This window comes from Dermacentor silvarum, chromosome 6 (assembly GCF_013339745.2).
Source record: "Dermacentor silvarum isolate Dsil-2018 chromosome 6, BIME_Dsil_1.4, whole genome shotgun sequence".
NCBI classification, from domain to species: Eukaryota; Metazoa; Arthropoda; class Arachnida; order Ixodida; family Ixodidae; genus Dermacentor; species Dermacentor silvarum.
Genome location: NC_051159.1, coordinates 102,071,724 through 102,098,495, shown reverse-complemented (window position 1 = coordinate 102,098,495; position 26,772 = coordinate 102,071,724). Strand labels below are relative to the sequence as shown.

At 46.1% G+C, this 26,772-nt stretch overlaps 1 protein-coding gene across 1 annotated transcript; it reads right to left on the bottom strand.

Moving 5' to 3' along the window:
* Positions 1–82: 82 nt before the first annotated feature.
* LOC125946328 (uncharacterized) lies at positions 83–19,304 on the bottom strand. Its single transcript, XM_049669083.1, has 6 exons — positions 19,255–19,304; positions 17,260–17,633; positions 10,553–10,776; positions 994–1,292; positions 267–432; positions 83–220 (listed from the first exon to the last, which is right to left on the bottom strand). The coding sequence occupies exons 2-6, from the start codon at positions 17,528–17,530 to the stop codon at positions 83–85; spliced, it is 1,098 nt and encodes a 365-aa protein (XP_049525040.1). The 5' UTR covers positions 17,531–17,633; positions 19,255–19,304.
* Positions 19,305–26,772: the final 7,468 nt, after the last annotated feature.

The following is a 26,772-nucleotide window of genomic DNA, read 5'->3' as shown; positions in this document are numbered from 1 at the left end:
GCAGCCACGAAGCTCGACGAATCTTTCGACAGGCTGGTAAAGTGTCGACGGCGAATAAGCGCTGCGCGTCGTACTCGCGTCGTCACTCTTCGCGGTGAATGTCTGCCAGCGTGCGGCCCTCGGTCTCTGGCACGAAGGGAATAGCGGCGGCGGCGACTAGAAGCACCGCTAGGCCGAACGCCAGTGAGAGGCTCTCGAAGTCGCCGGCCCTCAGCAGCTCCTCGTCGAAGTGGACCATCATGAAGGTCGACCAGCCAGCGCCAGACCCAGACGAGCGAGGCGCTCAGGTAGCGCCACCTCTTCAAGGGCAGCAGCTCGCTGATCACCAGCGAAGGAACGTGGCACAGGCCCGTCGAGTAGGCCAGCACTAGCAGGCAGACGGAGCACAAGGCGTCGAACCTGGTTGTGCTGGCCTGAGCGGGCGACCAGTGGCTGCACGGGTGAGCGGGCGCGCTTTACGAAACAGGCACTAAAGGAAAAAAAAAGAAGAGAAGTCGCAGTTTCGCCCTTAGGGCGAAGCATCGATTGACGACAACAAAACTAAGGAAAAAAAAAGAAGAGAAGTCGCAGTTTCGCCCTTAGGGCGAAGCATCGATTGCGACAACAAACTAGTGGACAGCTATACAAAGTAAGGGTAGTAGTTTTGTCGGCCGTATCAACTTGTAAGCATAGACACACTAACTGATTTTCTCCTCTCCTCATTTCTTTTTACTATTCAAGTCTCCACCATCGGCTGGTTAAGGCTACGCTCTGCCTTGAACCCTAGGACGACGATGGTATTCGCGAGATATACCCTTCTATGAAAGTTTTAGTTACACTTCATGTCGTGCACCTTTTAAGCTGTGCGTAGTCCTTTTTTGAAGACTGAGGGAATGAACATGGCACCGAGAACATGCCCTCGGTTTAATTCGGGGAATTTGACGCCAAAGTAGGTGCTCTCGTAAGGGACTGCTCAATGATAGAGTAAGTCAGTAGCGGACATTCCAAGCTCGCCTGGGGCTTGCGATGGGCGAGCTAACCTGAAGACGATGTAATCGAACGGACGCAAGGTGGACAGGACGCCGGCGACCAGCACTGCCGAGAAGGTGAGCAGCTGGCGGCGGCCTATGTAGCGGGTCAGGGCGGCGAACAGGGTCGCGCAGCTGACGTGCATGGCGAGCACCAGGCAGGCTGACTCGTGTGGTTCCGTCACGTCCACCAGGGGGCCCACTACCTGCACGGCGCGCAGCAGCACGAGCTGTGCGCACGACATGTTCTGCAGCAGGTTCAGCAGCAGGCACACCGACAGCATCCTGCGGAGGGTCAGTATACGAGTCGACAAGCAGTAGACAGCTGCCTTTCTTGCATATCCGCTGCGCTGGTAGGGAGTAGGGGTCGATTTAAAAGAGGAAGGGGTGTTCATACCCTGTCGCGGACTCTGCTACTAAATAAAGAATTGTGCAGATACAAGACATATTGGTGGGGTCCATGTGAAGTGAAGCTTCGGTCAAACGGTGTGTATTAAATGCCATGCAACTAATGGCGTCGCGTACAGCTGTGTTTACATTTATTCTACAGAACGCGGAAGCTCCTGCAATATTTATGTTTATCCGCCACAATGGTCACAACATTAAGCTAATGCAATATTTATGTTTACGCACTATGGGGCTCTAGAGCCATGCTGATATGAAAACAGCCAATCAGGCGCATGCACAATGTAAGACGTATATGCAGCGACGTTACGATCGGTCAGCATACAGGGGTTATATAAGTCAGTGTGCTGGTAATAGCATCTCAACGTACATGTAAACTTCGTATATATAAATCTACATATATATGTATATATGGAGATAATGACGGCAGTAAGCCGCCATCATAAGTTGGCAAATAAAAATTTTTAATACGTGTTGTGGCATTTAACGTACCGAAGCTGTGCAGTGGGCTATCGGGGAGGCCGTAGTGGAGGGCTCTTGATTAGTTTTGAACCCCTGTGAATCTATAACATGGGCCCAAACACCAGCGTACCCGTGCGTTTTTTTTTTCAAATCATCCCAATTGATGCGACTGCTGCAACGAAACGGGCTCAGCAACGAAACGGTACAGCAACCGAGCCACCGTAACTGTGGTGATCAATTTAGGCACAATATAGTCCCATCCCTTCCTTTTGGACGAATGCAAATAATGAATGAATGAATGAATGAATGAATGAATGAATGAATGAATGAATGAATGAATGAAATTGTCCCGCAGCCGAAAAGCTGCCATCAATACTCAACGTTCCCCACGTGGCCTTCCTCCCAAGGTCTGACCATGGGTCCAGTGCTGCTTGACATGGCGACAAGAATGGTGTATTCAACTTGACAGCGCCTATAGACCATTCTCACGGCGCGCTTCCGTGGGCGTCGCCATGTTAAAATCCCATGATGACGCGTCTATTGCTTGCCTCAGCCTGCTGCCTCCTCTGGCTGTTTACAACGCCAGCGCACGATGCCGGTGCTGCACAGCAAGCTGTTGTTTCGGCGTTTGTTGCCGACAATGTCTGCGACAACGGCACGAAACTTTGGCCAAGGCTTCAGAAGACATGTAAATGTCGCATTCTTCAAGCTTACTATGCCTTCTCTAAATGGCGCGAACGCTGCTGAAGGCGCGCGTATTAGAAGGTTGGGCAAGGAATTATTTGCCTAGACAGAGTGGTATACGTATACTTTCAGGCGCTGTATTGCACCATGATTATTTACTGTCATTCACTCATAATTTTCTCATTATTTCCAATGGCTTGGAAATTACAGATTGTCATGTTTTTCGTTCACTAACTTTTTTTCGGATGCGATGTCATTACATTATTTTCTACGTAAACACTCGTGAACGCTTTTGTTGCACTAGATTTCCTTGCGCCACGCATTGAACTCAAAACACCGTGGTGCTCTTAAGCAATTATTGCAGTTGTAATTAAACCATGTTACATTTGGTGCAGGTGCAAGTTGGAGTCAGCTAGCCAAAACAGGGGTAATTGGAGATCGGCGTCCTGCAGTGGACATAAAAAAAGTTGCAGTTTCGCTCGAATGGCGAAGCATTGATTGCGATAGCAAACTATCAGACAGCTACACGAAGTAAGTATAGTAGCTTTATCAGCCGTATAATGTTGTAAACATTCGCTTACTAACAAAATTAATAAGCGTGGTGTCACGCGCGCACAAGCAAATATCAACACATCTCACTCGATGACTGCGGACACTCGCTGTGAAAACGCTGTCGTAAGGAAGCGCGGCAGCAGCAGCAGCAGCGAGCGAATTGACCTTCGTGCTGCCTATCGCTGCAACGCGAACTAAGCGGCGAGAACACAGCGCACACGTAGCTATCTGGACTCGGCGCACTCTGTCTCCATCACAGATCACTTTCAAGATAGGGCCCGCGCGGCCGTGCTCCGCTGCGCCATACGCAGCCGCCGCCGGAGTAGAACGCCCCCCTTATCCCATGGTGCCTTGAGCGCGATGGAAGACGGCGCGCTTCCTCCCTGCGTCCCACCCTTGCACGCGCGAGATTGAGCCACCATAGTCCGCTCAACCTCGCACGCTTTGACTCGCGCACACATCATACGCGGCGCGGTCACGATCTTATCGCGCTTGGACTTGATGCGGAACATCACGGCGACGCCAATGGCAGAAATGTGCTTGGAATGTCCATATAATTGCTATAGCAATAAAAATATGCTGCTGATGATGAAAATTGATGGAGGTTACTGGAATTTCTCATCTCGTCCTGGAGCTACGCACTCGTAGGTTGCCCACCAATACAGTGACCGACGACGCGAGAGCGCCGACTGATCCCCTGCTACCACTGTCGCTTGTGCCGGCGTCCGTAGTTAGCGCGACCCGGCCATCTTCAGTGGGAGCAGAGAACACGACCTCAAACACTGGCTGTCCTCATATGAACGTGGAAGCCCTCACAACGCATGGGACGACCAGATGAAACGTAACCACGCCATATTTTATTTTGCTGACTTCACAAGCCTATGGCTTAAGTATCACGAATCTGACATCTCAAGTTGGTATGCATTCAAGAGTAATTTCACTGAAGTTTTTCGCCACTCCGCTGTGCGCAAGCTCCGGCCCGAAGAGCACCTACGCCAGCGAGCACAGCAGCCCGGAGAGACTTTCCCCAGCTGTATTGAAATTGTTCTCGACCTCCGCAGCCGTGTTAATGCAACAATTACGGAGGATTAAAAGAACACGCATATTCTCAAGTATGTTGAAGAGGACGCGTTTCAAATGTTGCTTGCCAAGAGTCCAAGCAATGTCACCGAACTCGCCAAGCTGTGTCAGAGTTTCGACAAATTGATCGGCCAACGTTTCCATAGCCCCGGCGAAACGTCCCACAGGCTGACTATGTTGGCCATTGTATTTGCTGCCGGCCCTAGTGATCCTTCTACACTCCTGCTTCAGCTCAACGATTTAATTCAGGAGGAGGTGGCCCGCCAGCTATCGCTGCTGCCCAATAGGCAGAAGCCTGCATAAACTCAGACACCGGCCATCCACCAAACCATCCATGCCCAGATATCTGAAGCACTTCCCACAATTCACCCAGTAACTTATTTGACGGCGTCGCTTTCCTATAACGACTACCCAGCACCTCCACCAAATATAATTTCGATGGAGGCGAAATGCAAAAACGCCCGTGTGATTGCGTTGTAGTGCACGTTAAAGAACCTAAGGTGGTCAAAATTAATCTGGAGCCCTGCACTACGGCGTGCCTCATAATCAGAACTGGTTTTGGCACGTAAAATCACAGAAAGAAGAAGAAATGTAATAAGATTTAATTAAAACGGTGCTAATTATTGAAGAGCTCCTATGTGTCAGCGAACAGCCCGAGCTCTCTCGCAATCACAGCACGGGCCGTCGTCATCTTCTCCAAGGTGCCACCGAAACGATGAAGGCGCGTCTCCTTCATTACATTTAACCTTATTACAGATGCCTTGAATTTTTGTCATAGCTTAGAGAAAAAAAGTAATATCACTCGTCACTCGTTTACGTTGTGGTTGGTGACAAAACGTTCAGCTTCGAACCTTATTTCGTAATGTGATGCGTAAACCACTCATTGGTGAGCAAACTCATTAACAATTGCACTCACATCTACTACCTGACTGAGTCTTAGTGAGTTTCAGTCTGTAGAGCCAGACGTTCCAAATCCCAAATCCCAAAATTGTGTGACCACCGCAGTATCTTGGTTTGAGTTACTAGATGGCGATTCAATATTCATTCGGGGTTGTGGCACAAAGAAACATGGACGAAGAAAACCAGGCAGGACAGTAGCTAAAAAAGCCGGCAGATCCCACGCCCTGTGGGAATTGATGCTATGCGAAGCAGTGTGCGGAGAGCTTACCAAGTTAACGAAACGACCATGAGAGCACCAAGACGTAGGCGGTTGTTTCGTGACCTACATAACACGCACATCATGATATTCATGTCATGAGTCCTCATGAGTCCCTTTAGCTACGCCTACAAGACCTAAAGGCGAAAGCCCTAGTCATGCTCATGACTATGACTTCGACCATCAACCTTTAGCATTTTCCTTCACTTAGTATCACGTCCGAAGCCATTCCATCAGTTTTTCAGGGATTCTTTTGTCACTGAGTCATTGTCATTTTTTCCATGGTCATGATTATCACTTCTACAATCATCCTTTAGTGCTTCCTTCACTTAGTATCTACGTCCGAACCCATTTCAGTGGTTTTTGAGTGTTAATATTTTTTCGCGTAGTCATGGTCATTTTTGCTTAGTCATGCTCATGACTATGACTTGTACCATCATCCGTTAGTGTTGCCTTCACTTAGTGCCCACGCCCGCATGCATTCCAGTGGTTTTAAATGCGAAGCATTTCTTGGCGAACATTTGCCACTTTGACAGTATCTATCTATCTATCTATCTATCTATCTATCTATCTATCTATCTATCTATCTATCTATCTATCTATCTATCTATCTATCTATCTATCATCTATCTATCTATCTATCTATCTATCTATCTATCTATCTATCTATCTATCTATCTATCTATATTTATTTATTTATCTATCTATCTATCTATCTATCTATCTATCTATCTATCTATCTATCTATCTATCTATCTATCTGCCTACGTCTTGGCGCTCTCATGGTCCTGTCGTTAACTTGGTATGTACCAAAATTGGCATAGTATGAGAAGAGGGTATGACGAACATAAATGATAGCTCATGACAGGAATGTCATGACATGCGTGTCATGTAGGTCATGCAACAGTCGCCTACGTCTTGGTGCTCTCATGATCGTTTCGTTAAATTGGTAGGTACCAAAATTGGCATAGTATGACAAGAGTGTATGACGAACATAAACGATAGGCCATAACATGAAGGTCATCCCATGTGTGTCATATAGGTCATGAAACAGCCGCCTGAAATGACAATGAACCAACGAAAAAAAAGATTAACTCAAAAACCACTGAAATGGGTTCTGACGTGCGTACCAAGTGAAGGAAACGCTAAAGGATGATGGTAGAAGTCATATTCACGAGCATGACTGAGAAAAAATGACAATGACATAACGAAAAAAAATATTAACACTGAGAAACCACTGGAATGGGTTCGGACATAGGCACTAAGTGAAGGAAACACCGAAGGATGATGGTAGAAGTCATTGTCATAAGCATGACTCAGCAAATATGGCATGAGTCAGCATGACTTTTTCGCTGGGTCATTATCCTTTTAGGCGGCTGTTTCAGGATCCTACATGACACGCATGTCATAACATTCATGTATGAACTATCATTTATGTTCGTTATACACTCTTGTCATACTATGCGAACTTGGTACCTACAAAGTTAACGAGACGACCATGAGAGCACTAAGACATAGGCGGCTGTTTCATGAACTACATGACACGCATGTCATGGCATTCATGTCATGACGTATCAGTTATGTTCGTCATACACTCTTATCACACTATGCCAAATTTGGTGTTTACAGAGATAACGAAACAACCATGAGAGCACCAAGATGTAGGCGGCTAGATAAATAAATAGATAGATAGATAGATAGATAGATAGATAGATAGATAGATAGATAGATAGATAGTTAGACAGATACTGTCAAAGTGGAAAATGTTCGCCAAGAAATGCTTCGCATTTATTAAAGCAGAGCTAACAGAACGCCATTAAATAGTAGTACATCTTTTTTCGACGATTCTTCATTGTGAACACAAGGCAATGCTACCTGATCAGCTTTTAGTACAAAGGTACATGTGAGAATGAAACAGTTAATGTACGATGGGAAGCAGCCTTACTAAAATGTGTACGAGAACAGGCTAATTAGCACATCATTAGAAATGTGGAGCTTAGAGTACTCAAACTACACATTGGTCTTTCAGGAATATGGTGTTGCTGGTGCGTCACATTCATTCAGACCATCTGGTGTTCTTTAACGTGCACCTCTCGAAAGGCGACCGCCGCGACTGTCATTCGATACACCCCGGAGGTGACGTGGCGAATCTCGAGGTAACAAATGACTAGGCCCGCCATGTGTTTATAGTAAATGAACTACCTGGTGAAAAGGGGTCTATATGGCCACAGGAAACCGAGACAGAACGTTTATGTGCCAGTCCGAAAGTGCCCTTGCCCTGTTCTGAGGACAAAAATATCTGCAAATGTGAATGACTGAACTTATGAGGCTTTTTTTTTCTTGCTCAAGCTGTTTGTCATTGGTCAGCTGTTTTGGCAAATATCTTTTAATTCTCACAATTTCTTCGACGCGGGAGCTATTTTTGTAGCACAGACATACGAATTTTTTGTTGTCTTTTTTTCTGCAATTCTTGGTACTTGTCGAAAGACATGTGCAGTAAAAATTAACAATAAGAGACACTAAATAAACGCTTCCAGTCCTGTGGGCTGCAGGTACGAATTTGTCTTCATAGTTAGAGATGCCCTTGTCAAGTAAGAAGCACAAGTTCTTATGGCATCCTGAATTACTTGCACGTGCAGGCGTGATGCTTCAGCGAACTGCCTTTTAAAGCGATAGCATTAATGGCCCCGTGTCGCAGTAACTCCAGCGTCCGCATTGGTATCGGCGCCGGCGTCCGCGGCCGAGAAAATCATCTCGAACCATTCCGACCACGCAGGCCTTCCGTGTGGCGCAGAGGCGTTAGTGAACTAATTTAATTTCTCAAAGTAAAATGTGTCAGAAAAATTTTAAAGTACTAAAGTATGATTTAACCACAGCCTACAGATGTGATAGCGTCGGATTGTAATTTGAATATACAATAAATCAATTCTCTTATCCGCAAACTTAAACACAAACCCTTTTTCCAGCATCTCTGCCATTCATACAGCGGCGCGCCCAGGTTAGTTCCTTGCAACACCATCCAGATGGCGCTCGCCTCCTCGGCAGCCTAGGGAGCCTACATACAAGCGCTGTTTGCATGTAGGCTCCCTACGGCAGCCGCGCGCGGAGGCGAAGTTGGAGAAAAAAGAAAGCTGCAGTTGCCGGGAAGCCTGGCAAGCAGTCAGGGACATTTGAATGCTATCGCGTTACACTCTTAAAGGCGAAGCTTAAGCGTTCTCCAATGTTTTTGTGTCTTCTCCGTGTTGGCCCCACATTTTTTTCCCTGCTGTGATGCGTATTTTTACCTGCACGGCGAAATAACAATTAAGTTGTTGATGCTGCGCCTTGAGTGTCCATTCTTGTTTGTCCGTGTCTGTTGCGCCGGTTAAATTTGGTAACGGAGCACAAGCTAACCAAAAGTTTCACTTTGGTGCCTTACAGCGCTTTACCAGCTGCGCTGCGTTCTCTGTAGTTGCAACAGCGCAGTAAAGCTCGACGTTCCGTCGCTACCTACCTCGCCACCTTCTGTCGGCCCACTGTAGCGACATTCGAATCGTCTCCCGACCTGCTGTACCTAAAGTCGGTGGGCACGTCGTCTCCGTAAAGCCGCACCATGGCCGTGTTTGAGTCACGGTAGCGTCCTTTGATCACAAACCATCGCGGGCTCTCAATGATGTAGTTGTGCAGCACGAAGACCGACACCGGCGCCACCGTGAACACGATCGCCAATATCTGCCACCCAACACCACCCAGCACGTAGGCCGCTAGCATGCCCAAGCTCAGGGCCACCTGTAGGCGGCGCAAACGGGCCAGATGACTCAATGCGCCTGTAGGTGTGAGATATGGGAGTTATATGCGGACTTGCTTTTCTAAAACAGAGAATATTAAGTATTGTATGCGCGTACGAAAAAAATTAAGCGGATTTTGTGGGATTGCCCAGCAATAGCTCCCCAGAGGCGGCAAGCCTTCAAGAGTGTGTATGTGGTGAAGACAACGAGGCCATGGACAAGGCCATGAATAGTGCACATCGAATAGTAAACCGGTCTACTCGAGCCTCCTTAAATATATAAGGAAGAAGGTTCGTAATAAATTCATTTAATCCTAGGCCTTGCGGCCACGTGCATTTTTTTGAAATGTCTCACATTCTTTTTTACCCTTAGTGTAAATAAAGGCGCTTACTCGCTCCTCTGTTTTGATGAAATGACAGATGTCTAATAATTATCGCGCAAGCTTAAAATTCCTCCAAGCTTTGCCCGATGTTGACTTCAAAATTCTTCCACGTCAGATGACCTAAACCGAGACTACGAATTAGTATATTGCCGAAAGCTAATTGGAACTTATTGACCAGGCGTTACCTGTCCCATGCGTTCAATCAAAAGTTGGTGTATGTGCGCAACAATCGCGAATATCTTGCATCATAATCATTCATGTGGTCACGATTTGCATCATTGTTCCTCCTCCGACGCATCAATCAGTCTCGCTATCCCCCTTCTATTCGAAGTGAAACGAACATTCGACTACGTCAAACAGTATACGAATCCAATAGCTAGTAGCCTGTTGGATTCGTAGTAGAAATTTCGATATTCACGCACCCATAGTTTTTAGGCCGAAAGCGAAATATCATCATCCACAGGACAGTAGTACGAAGCAGCAGAGGATACAGTTTGTCCTAGTTCAGGAATCGAACACGAGACCAATATTTTTCCGGCGTGATCTTTATCATCTGCTAGCCAGGGAAGCCATACTCATGGACACCTTTCTGCGGCAGTGAAGAGAAAGCTAAGGAATCAAAGCACGCACATACTTGAGCGCTCCTGAAGATAGCCCGACATACACGTTCGCATTAGTTTAAGCTAGGGACGTGGTTGGGGAACATAGAACAAACATTTTGTTTACATCAGCTCATATATTGAAATAGGTACTCAGTGTTATATTTAATTATTTCCCGTTTTTCTCTTACGCATTTGGTAAAATACGAAACTGTCGTCATTATAAAGCCACGTTGATTCAGTATATCAGAAAGCGATGTCCAAGTGCTGGAATATTTCACCCCGTAATGCATGCGGAGAAGCTCCACCCCCGTAGCTTTTCCGTCATCGTCACAGAACGTTGTCCATGACTATAGCAGATCGCCAGAATGAGGCCGAATTATTCGACAACTGGAATCACAGAGACACTCAATTCACACCCTAATTTTAGGCTGCTGGTGTAAAAAAGAGTATCGCACCTCGGTGAGCGCGCCAAAGAAGGTCCTCTTGGTGGGAGGGGCCACGTCGCAGATGTAGAGGCTCACAGAGTTGGCGGAGACACCGAGCCAGATGCCGCACGTTACGCGACCAATGAACAGCATGGTGACATTGTTGGACACGACGACGCATATCCAGGAGTTGATTTGTCCGAAGGCGGACAGCAGCAACGTTATTCTGGTGCCCAGTAGGTGGAGCAGCTGCCCTTTGTGTGTCAAGTAAGAAATCGGGAAATAAAATGCGTACGATAACACATGGGGAATTGAAAGCCGTGCTTTTGAGTTCCGGGCTAACAGCATAAAACAAAAACAAAAAAAAGCATACATAATCAAACATTCGCGACAGGCTGATGCATGTGTCTGCAGCAGAAGAAATTCGAAAACCACTCAAGACATTTATTAGAATGCATAAATATCAACCGAGCCAGTACTCTAGGGAACGTCTGTTTTGGAAGTGCTAGGGTTCAAAGCTGATGGAGGGGTTAACTGGCGTTGCGACTGGCCCGTGTGGTGAACAATTTGTGTAGCACCGCAAAAGCAACGGCGAAAGCCCAGACGTTTTGAGTACGCCGACGAGCCGCCCGCAACCGTTGAAGGAATGCCGAGGAAGCTGCCACGGCGAAAAGACGTTATCCTTTGTGCGCGCATTCTCACCTCCTTCCCCACGGCCCGCGCGACGCCCTGATGTCTTCCTATAGGCTTCGCAGTGCTGTATCCGTTCAGCCAGCGGGACGGTTAAGCTTCGCGTGTGCATTCTTTCCTTCTCATCCTCCTCCTCAAGGAAGGTGCCGTCGGTGTCTGTGTGTACGTGTGTGCGCGTCAGTGCCTTTCCCTCTGCTGGGCCAGTGGCGCTTAGGAAATCCGTTGAACTGGTCTACGTCAACCCAGCGGCGGCCGCAAACGTGGATAGCCTTCGCTCTCTCCATTCTCCTGAGAGAGGGCGTTCCAAACTCTATAAAGGAAGCCTCCGCCAACGGACTTAAGCCTCAAGCTTTTGAGCTTGACTGTGTGTCGCTCTTCGTGAGGAAGCTATGTAGAACTAACCGCTCCGTAACGATGTAATAAACATCTTCGTTACCCGTTACATCGTCGCCGAGTCTTCTGTCTGGTACCCTCAGGACTCGTGAGCCACTGCAAAGTGCAGTCAGGGGCATGTTCCTGAACACCTGGGTGCACCGTTTATAACAACTGGTGCCAGCGGTGTGATCCGGCAACCACTGGTCAAGCTCCAGACCGCCAAGCCTACGCTACCTCCACGGTCCTGGTTGAATCATCTTAATACTAGTCAGCGGTCCAGATAAGCACGAGGGAGACGTTTACAACGTTATTGAAAAAAAAGGCAGAGAAGGCATGGGGTCAAGTTATTTACAGGCGCCGGTAACTTAGGCTAAAGTAGAGATAGGCAAAATGATTGATTGCAGTAGATATAGTAGAACCGTATAAGTAAACAAACTTTGTGGTTGCCATATCTGGCTTCAATGTGGAGCCAGTGAAATCGTCATGATCATGGTCATTTTTAAGTGAGAAAATAACGGCATGGCGGACGTTAAATCAATTTGTCAAATCTTGAAACATGAGACAGTCACAATGAAATGTAATGATGAATTAATAGTTCGTACCTCGCTTCAGTTTGGTGTGAAGCGATACTGAGGGATTCGGAGATTAGAGCCATGAAAGCCCGCCCGAGCAGAACGTTCAACTGTTCCTAGAGATATTGGATGCAACACGTGGCCGTGATTGCGTCAGCTCCTCAGATTCAAGCACGTTGCGAGAATATCGGTTAATGTTGGTGTTCAGTTCTGGCCAAAATTCTGGTTCGGGTACGGCTCCGCATTCGACTTCGGGTACAGTTGGACGCCGTGGTTGTGACTTGAAGAATTTACGGATATTTTAGTGCGCTTTCCCCAATGTTGCGAAGAAACAGTTCTCAAATGTTATGCAGTTGAATCTTTGTCTTTCCTTTTGAATGTAGGGCTATCCTTTTTGATAAAGACTAAGGCGACCCCATGGAAACACTGTGAAGCTCTACGATGTCACGAGTAGCTTCTAGGGGGATTTTAACGTGGAGTCGCCACCTACATTTCTTTTTGCGATAGCTGTTATATGGACACTCGCGGCGGATTTCCGCCGTCGTCGTCACCGCCGTCGGTGTCGCCATGATTTTATTGCGATAGCAATTATATGGACACTTCAACCGGATTTCTGCCGTCGGCGTCGCCGTGAGGTTCCGTATAGATTCCAAGGGCGATAAAATCGTCGCCGCGCGGCGTATGCGCGAGCGATAGAGCGCGGGGGACGCGCGCTATCACGAAGGGCGAACTCCCACGCGCGCTATCAGGGAGAGCGAACGCACGGTGGAAAGCAAACGCGACCGTCGCTCGAAAGGCCGTGGAGGTATGGGAGGGAGGGAGGCGGGGTGGCGCTGTGCTCTGGCACCAGAGGCGTATCTTGCCACTCAATCTCCCACGCGAAAGCAAGAAACGGGAAGAGGGGGGGGGGGGGCAGCTTCTCCTCTGCCAACAACTTCTTTGCCCGACGGTGCCGGTCGCCCGCACCGTCTCTTATCTCCGCACGGCTCTGACCTTTGTATGCGCTGTGCATTCGCCGCTCAGTTTCCGTTGAAGCGATAGACCGCGCGAACCTGCGCTTGCTTCCAGCGTTTTGACAGTCGTTGGCTGCGGTCATTCAGTGATCTATTCATGTTTGCTTGTGCGCGCTGACACCACGATTGTTAATTCAGTTAGTAAGCCAATGTGTCCAAGTTTATGCAGCCGATAAAACTACTATCCCTACTTCGAAGAGCTCTCTACTAATTTGCTATCGCAATCGATGCTTCGCCTTTCGGGCGAAACTGCGACATTTTTTCTGTATAAAGCCTAAGTGCGATAAGATCGCGGCCACCCACGCAGTGTATGCTGGAGCCCGGCCGTGGCTGTAGGTGTGAGTGAAAGCTTGCGAGAAAGATTGCGGTGTGATGCGGCGGTGTATTATCGCGGTCGCAAGGGAGGAAGGCAGGGAGGGTGCGTGCCGTCTTGTCATGTCCGCAAGCGAGATATGCGCGCGCTAGGAGGGCGAGGGGGAATGGGGCAATTCAGCGCGCATCTCCTTTTCTCCGGCGTCAGCAGCAGAGCGCCGCAGCGCGCGCTGCTGCTGCTGACTACCTCCACCAAGACAGCGCGTGCTCTGTCTTGGTGGAGGTAATCTGCTGAGGGTTCGAAGGATAGGTGACCCGAGATAACTGATGGCTTCGTATGAGCTGTGTTCTCGCGCGCCTAGTTCGCATTAAAGCGAGAGCCAGCACGAAGGGGGAATTCACTCGTCGCTGCTGCGGCTCTTCATCATGCCAACGTTCCGACTGCGAGTGTCTGCGGTCATCGAGTGAGATGGGTTCGTGTTTGCCTGTGGGTGCGTGACAACGTTATTGTTAATTAAGTTAGTTAGCCAATGTTAAGATCAGTTTGTGCAGCTGATGAAACTGCTAACCTTACTTCGTATAGTTGTCTACTAATTTGCTATCGCAATCGATGCTTCGCCTTCGGGCGAAACTGCGGCTTATTTCTCTTGTGAAGACACAATTTCTGAACTCGCGAAAGAAGCGCTTTCCATAATGTAGCTCGATGCCATTTCAAACGTTTATGTCAGTTTCACACAGGTGATGCACGCTCTACTTTTCTCTTGCGCGGCGCGGTATTGAAAGGCGCTTTCTCCGTATGTGTTAATGGCGATAGCACCAATACCGGTATTAACATCGACGTGGAGAACGACTGTGATTTCTCGTAATTCTACCGTTACCAGTCGACACAAACAATCGCCTTACTGGACTCCTCGAAGTAGGCCGCCGATCGAAATCATCGCATCTGCGGCAACAGCTGCGTATCCATTTTCCTTTTAAGATGTGACACAAGGACCAGTGGACTTGCACGGATTCTAACGCTCACACATTAGTTAATCTCCCAGCAGTATTGAATATATGCTTTTGCCAAGCGGACAAAAAGTTTTGGGCTCTTCCACAAAGCTGCGTCAAAATCTGTCTCGCTTCAGTATCAGTATCCTTGCATCGGCGCTACCACGAGAAATAGGTCCCCTGTCTAAATTATTACTTATCCGCGAATGTTCACGTAGCTATTTTGCACTGAACGCGCTAACTATAAGCGTGCTCAAAACTGCAAAGCGCTAGAGGCAGTTGTCGAAATTAGCAGTAACAACCCGTGACAGTATCCCCAGTCGCCGTTGTCTATTTTTGAATTTCTTCAATCAAATAGTTATGGAAAGGCAATATCAATGTTCCAGCACTTAGCGGAGTTCTTTTCGATAATAGCGGATGCGCCGACACAAAAGCTCCGCCGCCTCAGTGCCGAGGCCATCGCCGCGAAGATGGGGCGGCCGAAGAAGAGCGTCACTTCCAAAAAAGAGGAAGCGCGGCGCGAAGGCCACCGCGCCGCTACTCGAGAGCGAGTGAGATGACTTCGATCCGTTTCCGAGTATCGCACCGCCGAAGCGGCGTCGAAACGTCGGCGATTCGCAGAAGGTCTGGAGTTGCGAGCCAGCGAAACCGAACAAAAGCGTTTGAGCGTCCTGAAGTGTCCAGATACTTTAATGACCGAGTGTTCGTTGCTCCTTGCTCTGTCGATGATTTCGTGGTGATCTTGCGCAAAACGTGGCCGAGTCTGGAAGCATAACCTCGCAAAAACTTGGCCGAACCGAGATACAGCTGGTGGGGTCGCCAGCTTCGTCGTTTGCCCAGTCTTCGCACCACTAGTGTGAAGCTGCCCCTAATTTTTTTGTGGAAAAATCTATTGTACTAAGGAAGCGTTGTCTACAAATCTGTACCAGATCTTCGTATTTATTTTCAGCATAACCCTAAATTCACTTGCTGAAGCGTACGCTGACCAGTGTATCAATGTGGGCTTTTTGGGATGGCATCTCGATCTCAGTTTATTTAGAGCGAATAAGACTGGGCCCAAGAAGGCACACAGGGCACACACGGAGCTGGGTCCTGCATGTCTTCCTGTGTCCAGTCTTATTCGAGCTAATGAAACTCAGATGAAGCGTAAAATCTGAATAGAGGGGGTGATTTAGCAGCCCATCTACAGATCCGGCATGATTAGGGCTAGGTTTGGCAGACTAAACACAACAGCCATTGCCATCAGTTATTAGTTTTAACAAAGAAATTCAGCTGAAATCATCGGCAAATTATTGCCAAAGTCAAACGATAGCTTAGCGGTATATCTGGCGCTAACGTTTGCTGGGACACTTATTGGTTGGCTCAATTGGTTACCGCCAAGAGATATGCGGGCGCTGTAACGTATATACAACGTATTGACCTTTCGGAGCACACTCGGATAGTAGTCTTCAACCTCACCATGCGACGATACGAGAATCCTTTGATGTATCCATTTTCCTCGCACTTATGGTTATACTACCAGATATGCGTAGGATATAAGTGTTTCCCGTGCCGCCGAAAAAGCATTTTTGCAAAGTGACACTACTCCAGCATTGCATATCGTGTTCGACAGAGGAACGCTGCATGCGTGCGTGGTTGGTTGGTGTGCGTGAAGCAATACGCGGAACACCAGTTCAGCGTTCTCTGTCTCACTGAAGTGGGCTTCCGTGGGAATGATTCCGACGCCACGAGTGCGGCTGGAGTGTCCGTGAGATCTCAATAAAAATTGTATATTAGTAAGCTGATTAACGGTTGCTACCCCTAAATAGCTGCAAATCTAATCAGCGGTCTTTGTCAAATGAACCAGCACTGACCATGCGGCATTAAGGCACTTTCAGTGACCTACTAAGATATTCCGATGTGGTCCAGTACATAAGGCCCCGAAAATGGTATTTTCAATGATGACAGACCTGCGCCTAGCTTGCTAGAGCCCGACGCGTCCAGCCAATCTCTGTCCATGGACATGTGCATTCCAAGAATAGCGGGTGCTCCTACCTTCTAGAACGCCAATTTCTAGTCAGGTCAGACGTTGGACACATTGCCTCAAGATGAGCGGTGAATTTGCCGACACAAAATTGCAGCAAAGCTGTGTGTTGATGCTGAGCTGTATGTTGCGGTGCTGCTGTGGGCATGCCAAATTGCAGTGTAGTCAGCCTATACAGTCGTACCGGTTTACAACGAACAGGCTTATGCGCTAAAATTGTTCGATATATAAAATAATTCGATGTACCCTAATGCACCTATAACGAACTTCAACAAACTTTTGTAGTGCATTTGTTATATACGGATGTCTTAGGCTTCAGTGGAAGAAAGAAGCGAGGAAGGAATCCATTTAGCGAAAACTGAACTACGCGTATAGTAGGCAGTAATTCTTGCCTGTTCTTCGAACTCTCTCTGAACATTACTCAAAATGGCGTTCTTGATGCGCGAAACTGTGTAGACCTGCTCTAGTCCCCTTCGCTCAGTATCGGCGTAGTACAGGTGCCCCACATCCATTCCAGAAAGTGAGGGATGATGCCAATGATCACCCCCCCCCCCCCCCCCAAAGGAAAATAATAAAAAAAGTAATGTGCATACAAGTGTAGCAGGCGATGCCCCAATTCTATATATTAAATGTCCAGTTCATTACGAGCAAGGTATTCGCCACGAGTATCGGTCAGCAAGTTTCGCTTGTTCGATATAGATGGTAATTCGCTTGTGCGGATTTGTTATATTCGGGTTCGTCTGTTGTCTACAGCCGGCTCACCGGAGAACAGCGCTCCAGCGGCAGCCCCGAGAAGCAGGATGTCGGCGACCGACTGGTTCACGTGCGCCTGGGGCTGCAGGTTGTACCAGGACTCGAGCTCGATGCGGGGCATGGACACGGAGGCGTAGCCCAGCGCCGTGCCCGCCGACATGTTGACCAGCAGGGCGACCATCATGGCGCGCTCGTGGCGGCCCCCGGCGGTCGGGTCGTCCGCGGGCGCTGTGGGCGTGGCCCCCTTGACCGCGGGGCGCCAGCGACGGAGGGCATCCATGGCGGCGTGGCCGGGTGAGCCCGACGCTGGCTGCTGCTGATGTTGCTGCGGCTGTGGCGGTTGCTCGTGCGCGGAAGCAACCAGCGAATGGTCGCTCGGCGTGCTGCGAAATGTCGTTTTGGTTAAATAGGACATGATGCCCAACCATGAAAGTAATAAATACTGAACTTTAAACTTGAGACTTTATTCCAACATCCGGGATGCTGAAGTCAGTGGTCTGAAAAGGCACTACACGAACTTGACTAGGACTATACTACCCAGTAAGTATAACAGGAGCAGAGAAATAGAAGCCCAAGAAGAATATTATAAGCAAAAAAAAGAAACATGCAGATTTTACGTACATATTAGAATCCATGCGAAATGAAGCTTTCCGGAAGAGGTTAATTGAATGTCACGAAACTAATTGCGATGCTCAGAAGTGTCGTAATGGTCATAATATATAAAACGTATAATCCCACGCAACGTTTCCTTTCTTTTTTTTTTGCACCACACAGGTCCCCCTTTAACCTCATTCTCAATTTGTTTGATGCACTACACCGTTCACAAGTTATGCCGAAATGCGAACAGCAGTTCGTGCGAATGCACACTGCGAGACGTAGACGAAATGGTGTCGCAATGACGATGGCGATACTTGATGTTCGTCGAGAGAAGAACGGGGAGGAGACGTATTCGGCTGGGAGAGTACGATTCGAAAGACAGCAACGAGGTTCCTGCGTCTTTGAGCAACTGGAAACTGACACTCGCACGCGACGTGACGCATGTGCCAATTGTCTCGGAGCTAGTTTGCGTTGGCACGAGAGAAGTATGCGTGGGATTGCGGCCTAACTGTAGCATAACGGTTAGAGCATCACTGTCATCGCTGCTTAGAGCATCACTAACTGTAGCCTGGTGATCGTGGACCAAGCTTCAATCCCACCCTTGCACACGTAATTTTTTTTAATTTTCTACGAGTAAGCTATTCGGCAACACTCGGGAGCTGTAGCCGCAGTCGAAGTCGGGGAGAGTACGCAAGAAAAGCTTCGCTTTAATATGCGATACGCGCAAAGCTTACTACAACACGAGAAGCTTTTCACGTGTCGTGACTGCACTCGTGACCAAGTGCTGTGAATGTGCATGCTTGGTTTCGGATGTTAGTTAGTTAGTTAGTTAGTTAGTTATGTAAAGTTTTGTGGCGCAAAAGCAACTAAGGCTATGATGCGCCATGCACAGGATGAAAATATATAATTTGATAAAAGTGCTTCAAGCAACAAAGATCATGTACTTTAAAGTTTGTTTAAGAACCCTGTTTCATCTAAAAACTTAAAAACATCGTCTAGAGATACAAGTGCATTTTCAGCTAGGATCAGGGATGGATGAAGTGGTGTTAGTGTTTTGTAAAGTTCATAAAAATAATTCTGTCTTTTTTCCTCCATCGCCGGAGATGTTATTAAAATGTGATTCACAGTTAGGGGTTCTTGGCAGCGGATGTGCTAGAGGACAACGCAAGTGTGACTGAAAACACGCGGTGTTGTTTTGCCGCTGCTTGCCTTCATCAACTCCGGATAGTATTATAGCTAGCTTGACTGACCTTGCGTACAGGAACTGCCCTCCAATGTTATAAGCCACGCTTGCTAATAACTACAAGGCGATGATTTGCTGCCTCAACAAACATGCTTACTGAGCTGGTCTCATCGGAAGCACATATTTTGTGAGGCTCACAACGAGGATAAAAAGGCAACACTTACGCTCGGCATTTTTTATCTGAAGCCAGGGTGAGAGCGGAACAGGAAACGCAGCTGATTCACCGCGAGCTTCTTCCCCTTCTTGGGCGCGTGAATCGTGACCGCGTGGCAGGCTGATGATGATGATGATGATGATGATGATGATGATGATGATGATGATAATAACCTCAGCACATGGCTCATACACACTCCGTCGGATTGGCCAAGAATTGGGCACCTGAACTAATTAGATACGGTTTTTGAAAGTACTGTTACAGCGCAATTTAGTAATCAGAACAGACAGAATAATATTCCTATACTACACTTTTTATAATATAAATGTCATGCTATATCTCTAATTGTAAAAGTATGGATTTAGAATTTTATTCGTTTTGTTGATTGAATGAAACCACAAACGGCATAAAACACGTCCCTGTGGCTAAAGCCGAATACCGAGGCACTGAAAGAGAGTACTATTTCTGATGTTAAATTTACCCCTAATTTAGAAAACGGAATTTCAAGAAGTCTTTTTCTTTGTAATTTATACCAACGACATATTAAAAAGTAGTGTTCTACGGTTTCTATTTCTAGACAGAATGGGCTCAGCGGCGATATCGCCGGACCAGCCCTGTGTAAATATAGGTTTAATGGTGGGACACGGCAGCGTAATTTTGTGATTATTACTTCCGATTGACTTGATGGACACCAATGTACATTCCACGGAAATTTTAGGTGCTGAAATTCAGTCCATGATGTTATTGTTTCAATTATATCTCTACGAATTGAAAAATTCCGATATCTGATCGCGGTTATTTGTGCCACCACTGGAAGGACCGATATTATTGGTCCATTCAGGGATGCTCGCGCTAATGAATCGGCCATTTCATTTAAATGTAATCCGCAGTGTCCATAATAATGTTACAAGATTCAGCTGGGGGGGGGGGGGGAAACTAATGTTAGAAAGGTCTTTAGAGCTGATGCATTAGTTGGAGTTGTAAGCGCAGTACAGACAGAAAGGGAATCTGTTATAATAACCGCGCTGGATTCATTTAAAGGGAGTTTACGCAGTGCAAGAATGATTGCTAAGAGCTCAGCTACAAATACGGGAGTAAAATCTGGCAGTCTCAAGGAGAATGACCAGCCAAGCGTCATCGAGAAAATGCCTACGCCCGCCTTATCGTCGTTCACAGAAGCGTCAGTGGCTATTATGTTAATTGTGTGTACTTGCGCAAGGTAATCTTGCAATATATTATTTAATAACTTGACTGAATGAAACTTAGGGTTCTGTGGGAAAATTTCATCGAGTTCAATCTTTAAATTTTGATTTGAGTCATATGGTGGAATAACGTCTCGGCTTTTTACATTTAAACTCTCTAATTGTTTTTGTACAAAAATAATCTGTGGGGTGTGAAAACGTGGCCAATGAGCTAGAAAGAAGGAGTTTGGATCGTTTATAAATACATACTCGGATCGTCTAACTGGAAAACTGTAAAATTTTAGAAATGTTTGCATCGTTAAGATGCGGAATTTGCAGGGCAATGTTGGTAGGCGCGCTTCCTGATAAAGAACATTGTTTGCTACAAACCTAGGGAGTCCCAGGCACAAGCGCAGGGCTTCACGCTTCAAAAGAACCAGAGGCTTAGTTTTATAAGCAGGGCTTGCTGAGAATAATACACAGCCGAATTCCAATATTGGACGCATGTACATTTTGTATATCAGTATGAGAGCGTCCCTGCGTAGCCCATACTTTCGGTTGCTCAGTCTACGTAGTAAACCTAAAGCACGCTGTGCCTTAGATGCTACATTTTCTATATGTGGACTCCAGTTGAGTTTTCCATCATAAATGATACCTAAATATTTAAGAGACTCAACCTGGGGAATTGATTCTTGATTGTAAACTATAGAGACTGAAACCGGATCCGTCAGTGGTAACACCAATATTGCGCTTTTACTTACATTTAATGTCATGCAAATTGATTGAAGCCATACTTCAAGCATACTCAAGTATCTCTGCAATTTTTAGTATAAAGAATATATGTCGTTATCGGCCGCGAAGAATGCAATATCATCTGCATAAACGTAAACTTGCACGTCCTGATTGGCTGGAATGGAGCTCATTAATATGTTAAATAATATTGGAGATAAGACTGCTCCTTGGGGGACACCACGAGTCTGTTTGAATTTAGAGGAAGAGCAGCCGTTCTTAAAGCAATAAAATTATCTTGATCTCAAAAATTCTGCCAACCACGCAATAATATATTTTGGGATATTATGATTCCGTAGTACATTCAGTAAAACTGTATGTGTCACGGAGTCATATGCTTTAGCTATGTCTAATGTCACTAAAACGGAATATTGTCTTCTTTTTCTAGCGAGTTGTATGCGGCTCTCTAAATCAGCATGGGCACACCATATAGAGCATTCAGCTCTGAAGCCTATTTGATTTGGATTCAATACTAAATTATCTGACATCCAGACATTAATTCTGTAATGTAGAATCCTCTCTATGAGTTTGACCATATTAGAAGTAAGAGAGATAGGTCTGATGTTTTCTATGGTGTAACCTAATCCTTGTTTTTTAGGTATCGGGATTACTTTAGCTAGTTTCCAATCGTATGGTATCCAGGCGTTGTTTAGAGAATAGTTTATAATGCTTAAGAGGTCACAAGGAGATAGTTCGAATAAAATTTTTATCATATGCACTGTAATTCCATCAGGACCTGGAGCTGACAAGGGTAAGTTTCAAATTACTTGAGCTAATTCAGGCACAGTAACTTCTTTAAAGTGTGACGTTAGGGCTGGTTTTTGCAAGTTATGTGGCATAGACGACATGAATCTACGCTCAAGGCCTTTTGCTATCTGTTCTAGTGATTTTATCATTTCATCAGATGATAGAGTTACATAATCAATATTATTTGGTGGTGGCAGAATTTTTCGATTTCGAATATATCTAAACAGCGCCTTTTTGTTTTTGGGATTTGAAAGGAAATCATAGTGTTTCCTATCATAATCTTCTTTAGATTTAGCTACTGTGCGTTTAAATACAGTAGCGTAAAATTTGTAATCAGCCCAATTTTTAGGGGACTGGTTATAAAGTAGTTTCTTCCAAGCTGCTTTTCTTCGTCTTTAGTCTCGTGTACAGTCTGGATTCCACCAAGGACTATGAGAGGCTCTCTTGACAGACTCAACAATAAATTCAGCTTCTTTGTATGATCGTTTGATTACAGCACAAATTTTCATAGGTTTTGTTTCTTCGCGCTCTTCAGAATGGTGAGCCAAATGTGCTTTTAAGTCATCTCTAAATTTATTGTAGTTTACGAATACTCGAATCATAGAGCACGATGGTATTAACGGGCAAGCAATTTCAAATATGATTGGACAGTGATCACTGTTGGTGGCACAGTCCAAGCTGCCCAAGATGAACTAGTGAGAGATGAACTTATGAAACTTAAATCTAAGGCTGACAGCGACCGATTGCAAATAAATGTAGGAATTCTAGTGTTGAGACAAGTGATATGGTTATGTATTGACCAATCCCACAAACGTTTGCCACATTGATCTGTGCGAAAACCCCAACACGGGTGATGGGAGTTGAAATCTCCCACAAGGATTTTATCCTTGCACCATGACGACACCGCGGAATCCAAACATCGAGTGTCTTGGACACCCGCAGGAAAGTATACATTTACTAAAGAGAATGGTAGGCAGCCCAGTAAGGTTACATCTAAGGCAAAAATTTCACTTTCAGGGGACATATGTTTATATGAAATCTTCACCTTAAGACTAACTCTATTACTAATAAAAAATGCTAAGCCTCCGCCTTTCGAAGGATGGTCTAATCGGAAAGATCGGAAGTTATTTATATGAAAAGATTGATGTGTTGAAAGCCATGTTTCTTGCAGTGCAATAATATACGGGGAGAATTTCGATGCCAAATACAATAAATCTGTTACGGCAGAGTGAATGGATCGGTATTTCCAATGTAGAATTTTGAGGAATCCTATGGTTGCCAAAAGATTGACTCAGTAACTGCTTTACTTAAAATGCTGTCTTTTAAGAAATCGTTCTTTGTAAGGTTGTCTTTGAGGTATTTTTTCGTCTTTGAGTGAATAAGTGAAGTGACTGTTTTCGACAACGGGGATCTAGATCCCTTTAGCGATCGGGGGTCCATGTCCATTTCATCTGAGCTTTCTGCATCCGCATTGATGCCTTCACTGTGGTTGTTGCTTACATCAACAGATGGACCTGCAATTTGATCATCTTGGGACGTGATTTTAGGCGCTACCTCTTCATTTGATGGTCGTGGACACTCAGTAGTTTGCGAAGGCATGCTAATAGCTGCTGTTGTGCCGAATATCTGTGCCATCTGGTTAGCTAGGATTTGTGACAAGGACTCACAAAGGTTTCCAGCTAGTCGCTCCATGGCCTTCTCCATTGCCCTTTCGACTGCATCAGCAATAGTAATTGACAGAGACGCTTCCGTGGCGATTGTATGACGGGCTGTGACAGCTGCGTATCCCTGTGTTCTAGCCTGCATTTCAGATATGGCTTCTTGACGAGAACGCCTTCATTCAATGATTTCTAGAACTTGTATTTCTCGTGCCCTTGCCGAGCAATTCAAATCATCAGCACAGTGGCCTTCATTGCAGAGGCAGCACTTTTCTTCCTTGCTGGTGCACTCGCTGGAATTGTGGAATTGGCAGGCTGAATGGGTTGGTCTTCTTTCTCGCCAGCGTTACGTTTACCCACTGCGGAAAAATGGAAAAGAGCCGGGCGGTCCTAAAATTATTACTGCGATGATCATTCTTGGCATACCTCACGCCCCACAGAGCTGTCAATCATGCAAATGTGCATCAGTAATAGCTGTGCTGTGTTATACAACAAGGAAACGAAGTTCATGTTCTGTACTACGTGAAAGAAGATTTCTGCCTGGTTCTTATTTCCTTGTTAAGATTGCGTGAGTGTATTGGTGCTCACCAAGCAGCAATAAAGTCCAGTTGTTGTTGTCTGAAAGCATGATTCTGTACCCACGAGGGGGATTGGCCTCACTTGTTAGAATGAGATGTAGACTCAACAGAATAACAAGAAAGGTAAAAGGAAAACATTCAAAACGAAGCATTAGGCAACTAAAGGATAACAAAAATTTGGAGACAGCGTATTCATAAACATAAAAAAGAATAAAGTGCACCACGGTTGGCACCCTAGAAGCCTAATCCACCGGACGCTTCAGTGAACTTATGCGCAGTTGTAACCCCGTGGCTTGCGCCTAATCGATGGGCACCAAATGAAAATATAGATTTAGATGTAGAGGTAGAACCTTGATGTTAGTTGCACGTATACCCACTCTTGCTTGCTTGCTTGTTCCTCATTTGTGGCGCTTACCCACCACGGGGAGTGGCCAAGAAGCCGGCGGTTAAAGGTTAAAGGGCAGGGGTACAGAGAAAAACCTGTGTAAAAGAAATTTTTTTCCCAATAAAAAAAATTCTTGCGACTTTTATTCGCGTACCCTTTTTAATCCAGGCGTTCCTTCTCTTTTTTTTTCTCTCTATCTTCTCTTCTCTTTTTACAGCCGGAGATTTGCACCTAGCGCAATCCTTGAGGTCCGCGATATAACCTGCTTGGAACTGAATAATTGGCGCTATTGCTGAGTGATAGCTCAGAGGTTGGTGCGTCCCACTCCCAAGTGATAATTTCAAGCAGTGAAGTAGGTTCTAATCCCTGTGGTGGTGGTTGGAGATGAGGTTTCATTTATCTACGCCAGATGGCGGTGGCCCACCTGGGGATGACGAGGCGGCCCGATGACGACAAAAACACGTCGATGACTTCAATGGTCGTCGTCAGTGTAACGAAATGGCCGAAAGGATACACAAGGCAAACCCTGTTTCGAGCACCTCACTGCGGTCTCAGTACTGAAAGTTAAAACGAAATATCGCTATCTAAACAAATTTATCAAGACGACAGAACGGGTTATAAAAGTACGCGAACCAGAGCACACGCGTGAAAAAAGTTAAAAGAACACAGACAAGAGAAGCACGCACACACTCGCACGCCCAAAGACTCACTGTGCACACATAAGTGGTCAAGACATTGGCCACGAGAAAATTCCGCCGAGTTTTTAAAGGTAACTGCTATTTGCTGACGCGCGACCAAGGTGCAAGTGTTTTCTACACACTGAAAGGACGTCTACTGCGGGGCCTCTCACTGCTGGTCATGTAATGGGCACTCCACGAGACAGTGCTTCACGGAATATTCCGCGGTGCCACAGTGCGGGAACTCAGATGCCATTCTTTTCCTTATACGATGCAAGAAGTAGAACATGCAAGTCAACTCTAGGCGTTAGCAGTGTAGGAGCAGAGATATAAAATTACCGGAAACTTCAAAAGAGCAAAAAGAGCTATAAAATTTTCCCGGAAATATTGGAAACACTGTAAGAATATCCTAACCGTCCTTGCCATATGAAATTAAAGAGAAAGGCAGACGTGTGTGCATGCAAAGGCATGTTTCTGAAAATTATGCCAAGGTGTTGACATTCTATAACAAATAACTATTGTTCCGTGCTTTTGGTATATACCGATAAACACCGAAAATAACTCCGAGGCGGTTTTCTCTGAACCGGTTAAAACTGAATAATCCCAAATTTCATTCTGTGGATTAAAAAGATTCTGTGGATAAAAAAAATGGTACACTGACAGGCCAGTCAAGATGAACGTGGGAACTTTGCTGGGCGGCCAATTACATTGCTTGTCTTGTGGTAAAAGGTAAGACCGGCTGGCTCACCTGATTTCATGAGGAATTGTGAAAAGCTCGGTTACAGCACTTCAGGGAACTTACTCCCCATCGGAAGTCATCAGCTCTCCGAAGGCTGTATTTTGTAGGTTCTGTGTGCCATCCTTAAAATTAATTGATATGTTTATGGAGCACTTCACCAGATGAAAATCAGCGCTTTCCTTATCGTTTTGTTTATTCTCAACTGTGCGCATTGCCAGCGTAAACAATAACGACAGCCTTTGCCGGTGCCGCCTTCTGAGAAGGACAAAATGCGGAAAGAAGGCCCGAGTTTTCAAGCAAAGGGTGTACATTAAAAAGACACAGCCTACGGTCCAAAATAACTGTGCACCCTTCACGAGACAGCATTTCTCAAGGTCTAAAACGCAGCCTCGACACGTAACAATCGAATAATGAAACATTGGAGGGCAGGCAATTTACCGCATGATTGGCAGCAAAGTTCTAGAGCTTTCTAAACCTCTTTGGGAAACCTGCCAATTTTTCGTGTTATTTATACTTCTTGTCTAACCTTTAATCCGTACTCAAAATGACAGGCTCCGCAAAAAGGAAAGCGGTCCGAATTGAAAATACAAAAATAAAAAAAAAATGACTCGCTGTTTACAAGCCGGGGACGCTGCGCGGCTTTCTATCCGCTATCCGTGACGTATGTCTTTGTTCCCGTGAGTGGCTGTCAGAGTGACTTTGCCACTTGCCGTCTCCATTAGCTTGTTGAGCCCGCATCCGGGTACGTGCTATATGCCAAACACCCTCTCCTCT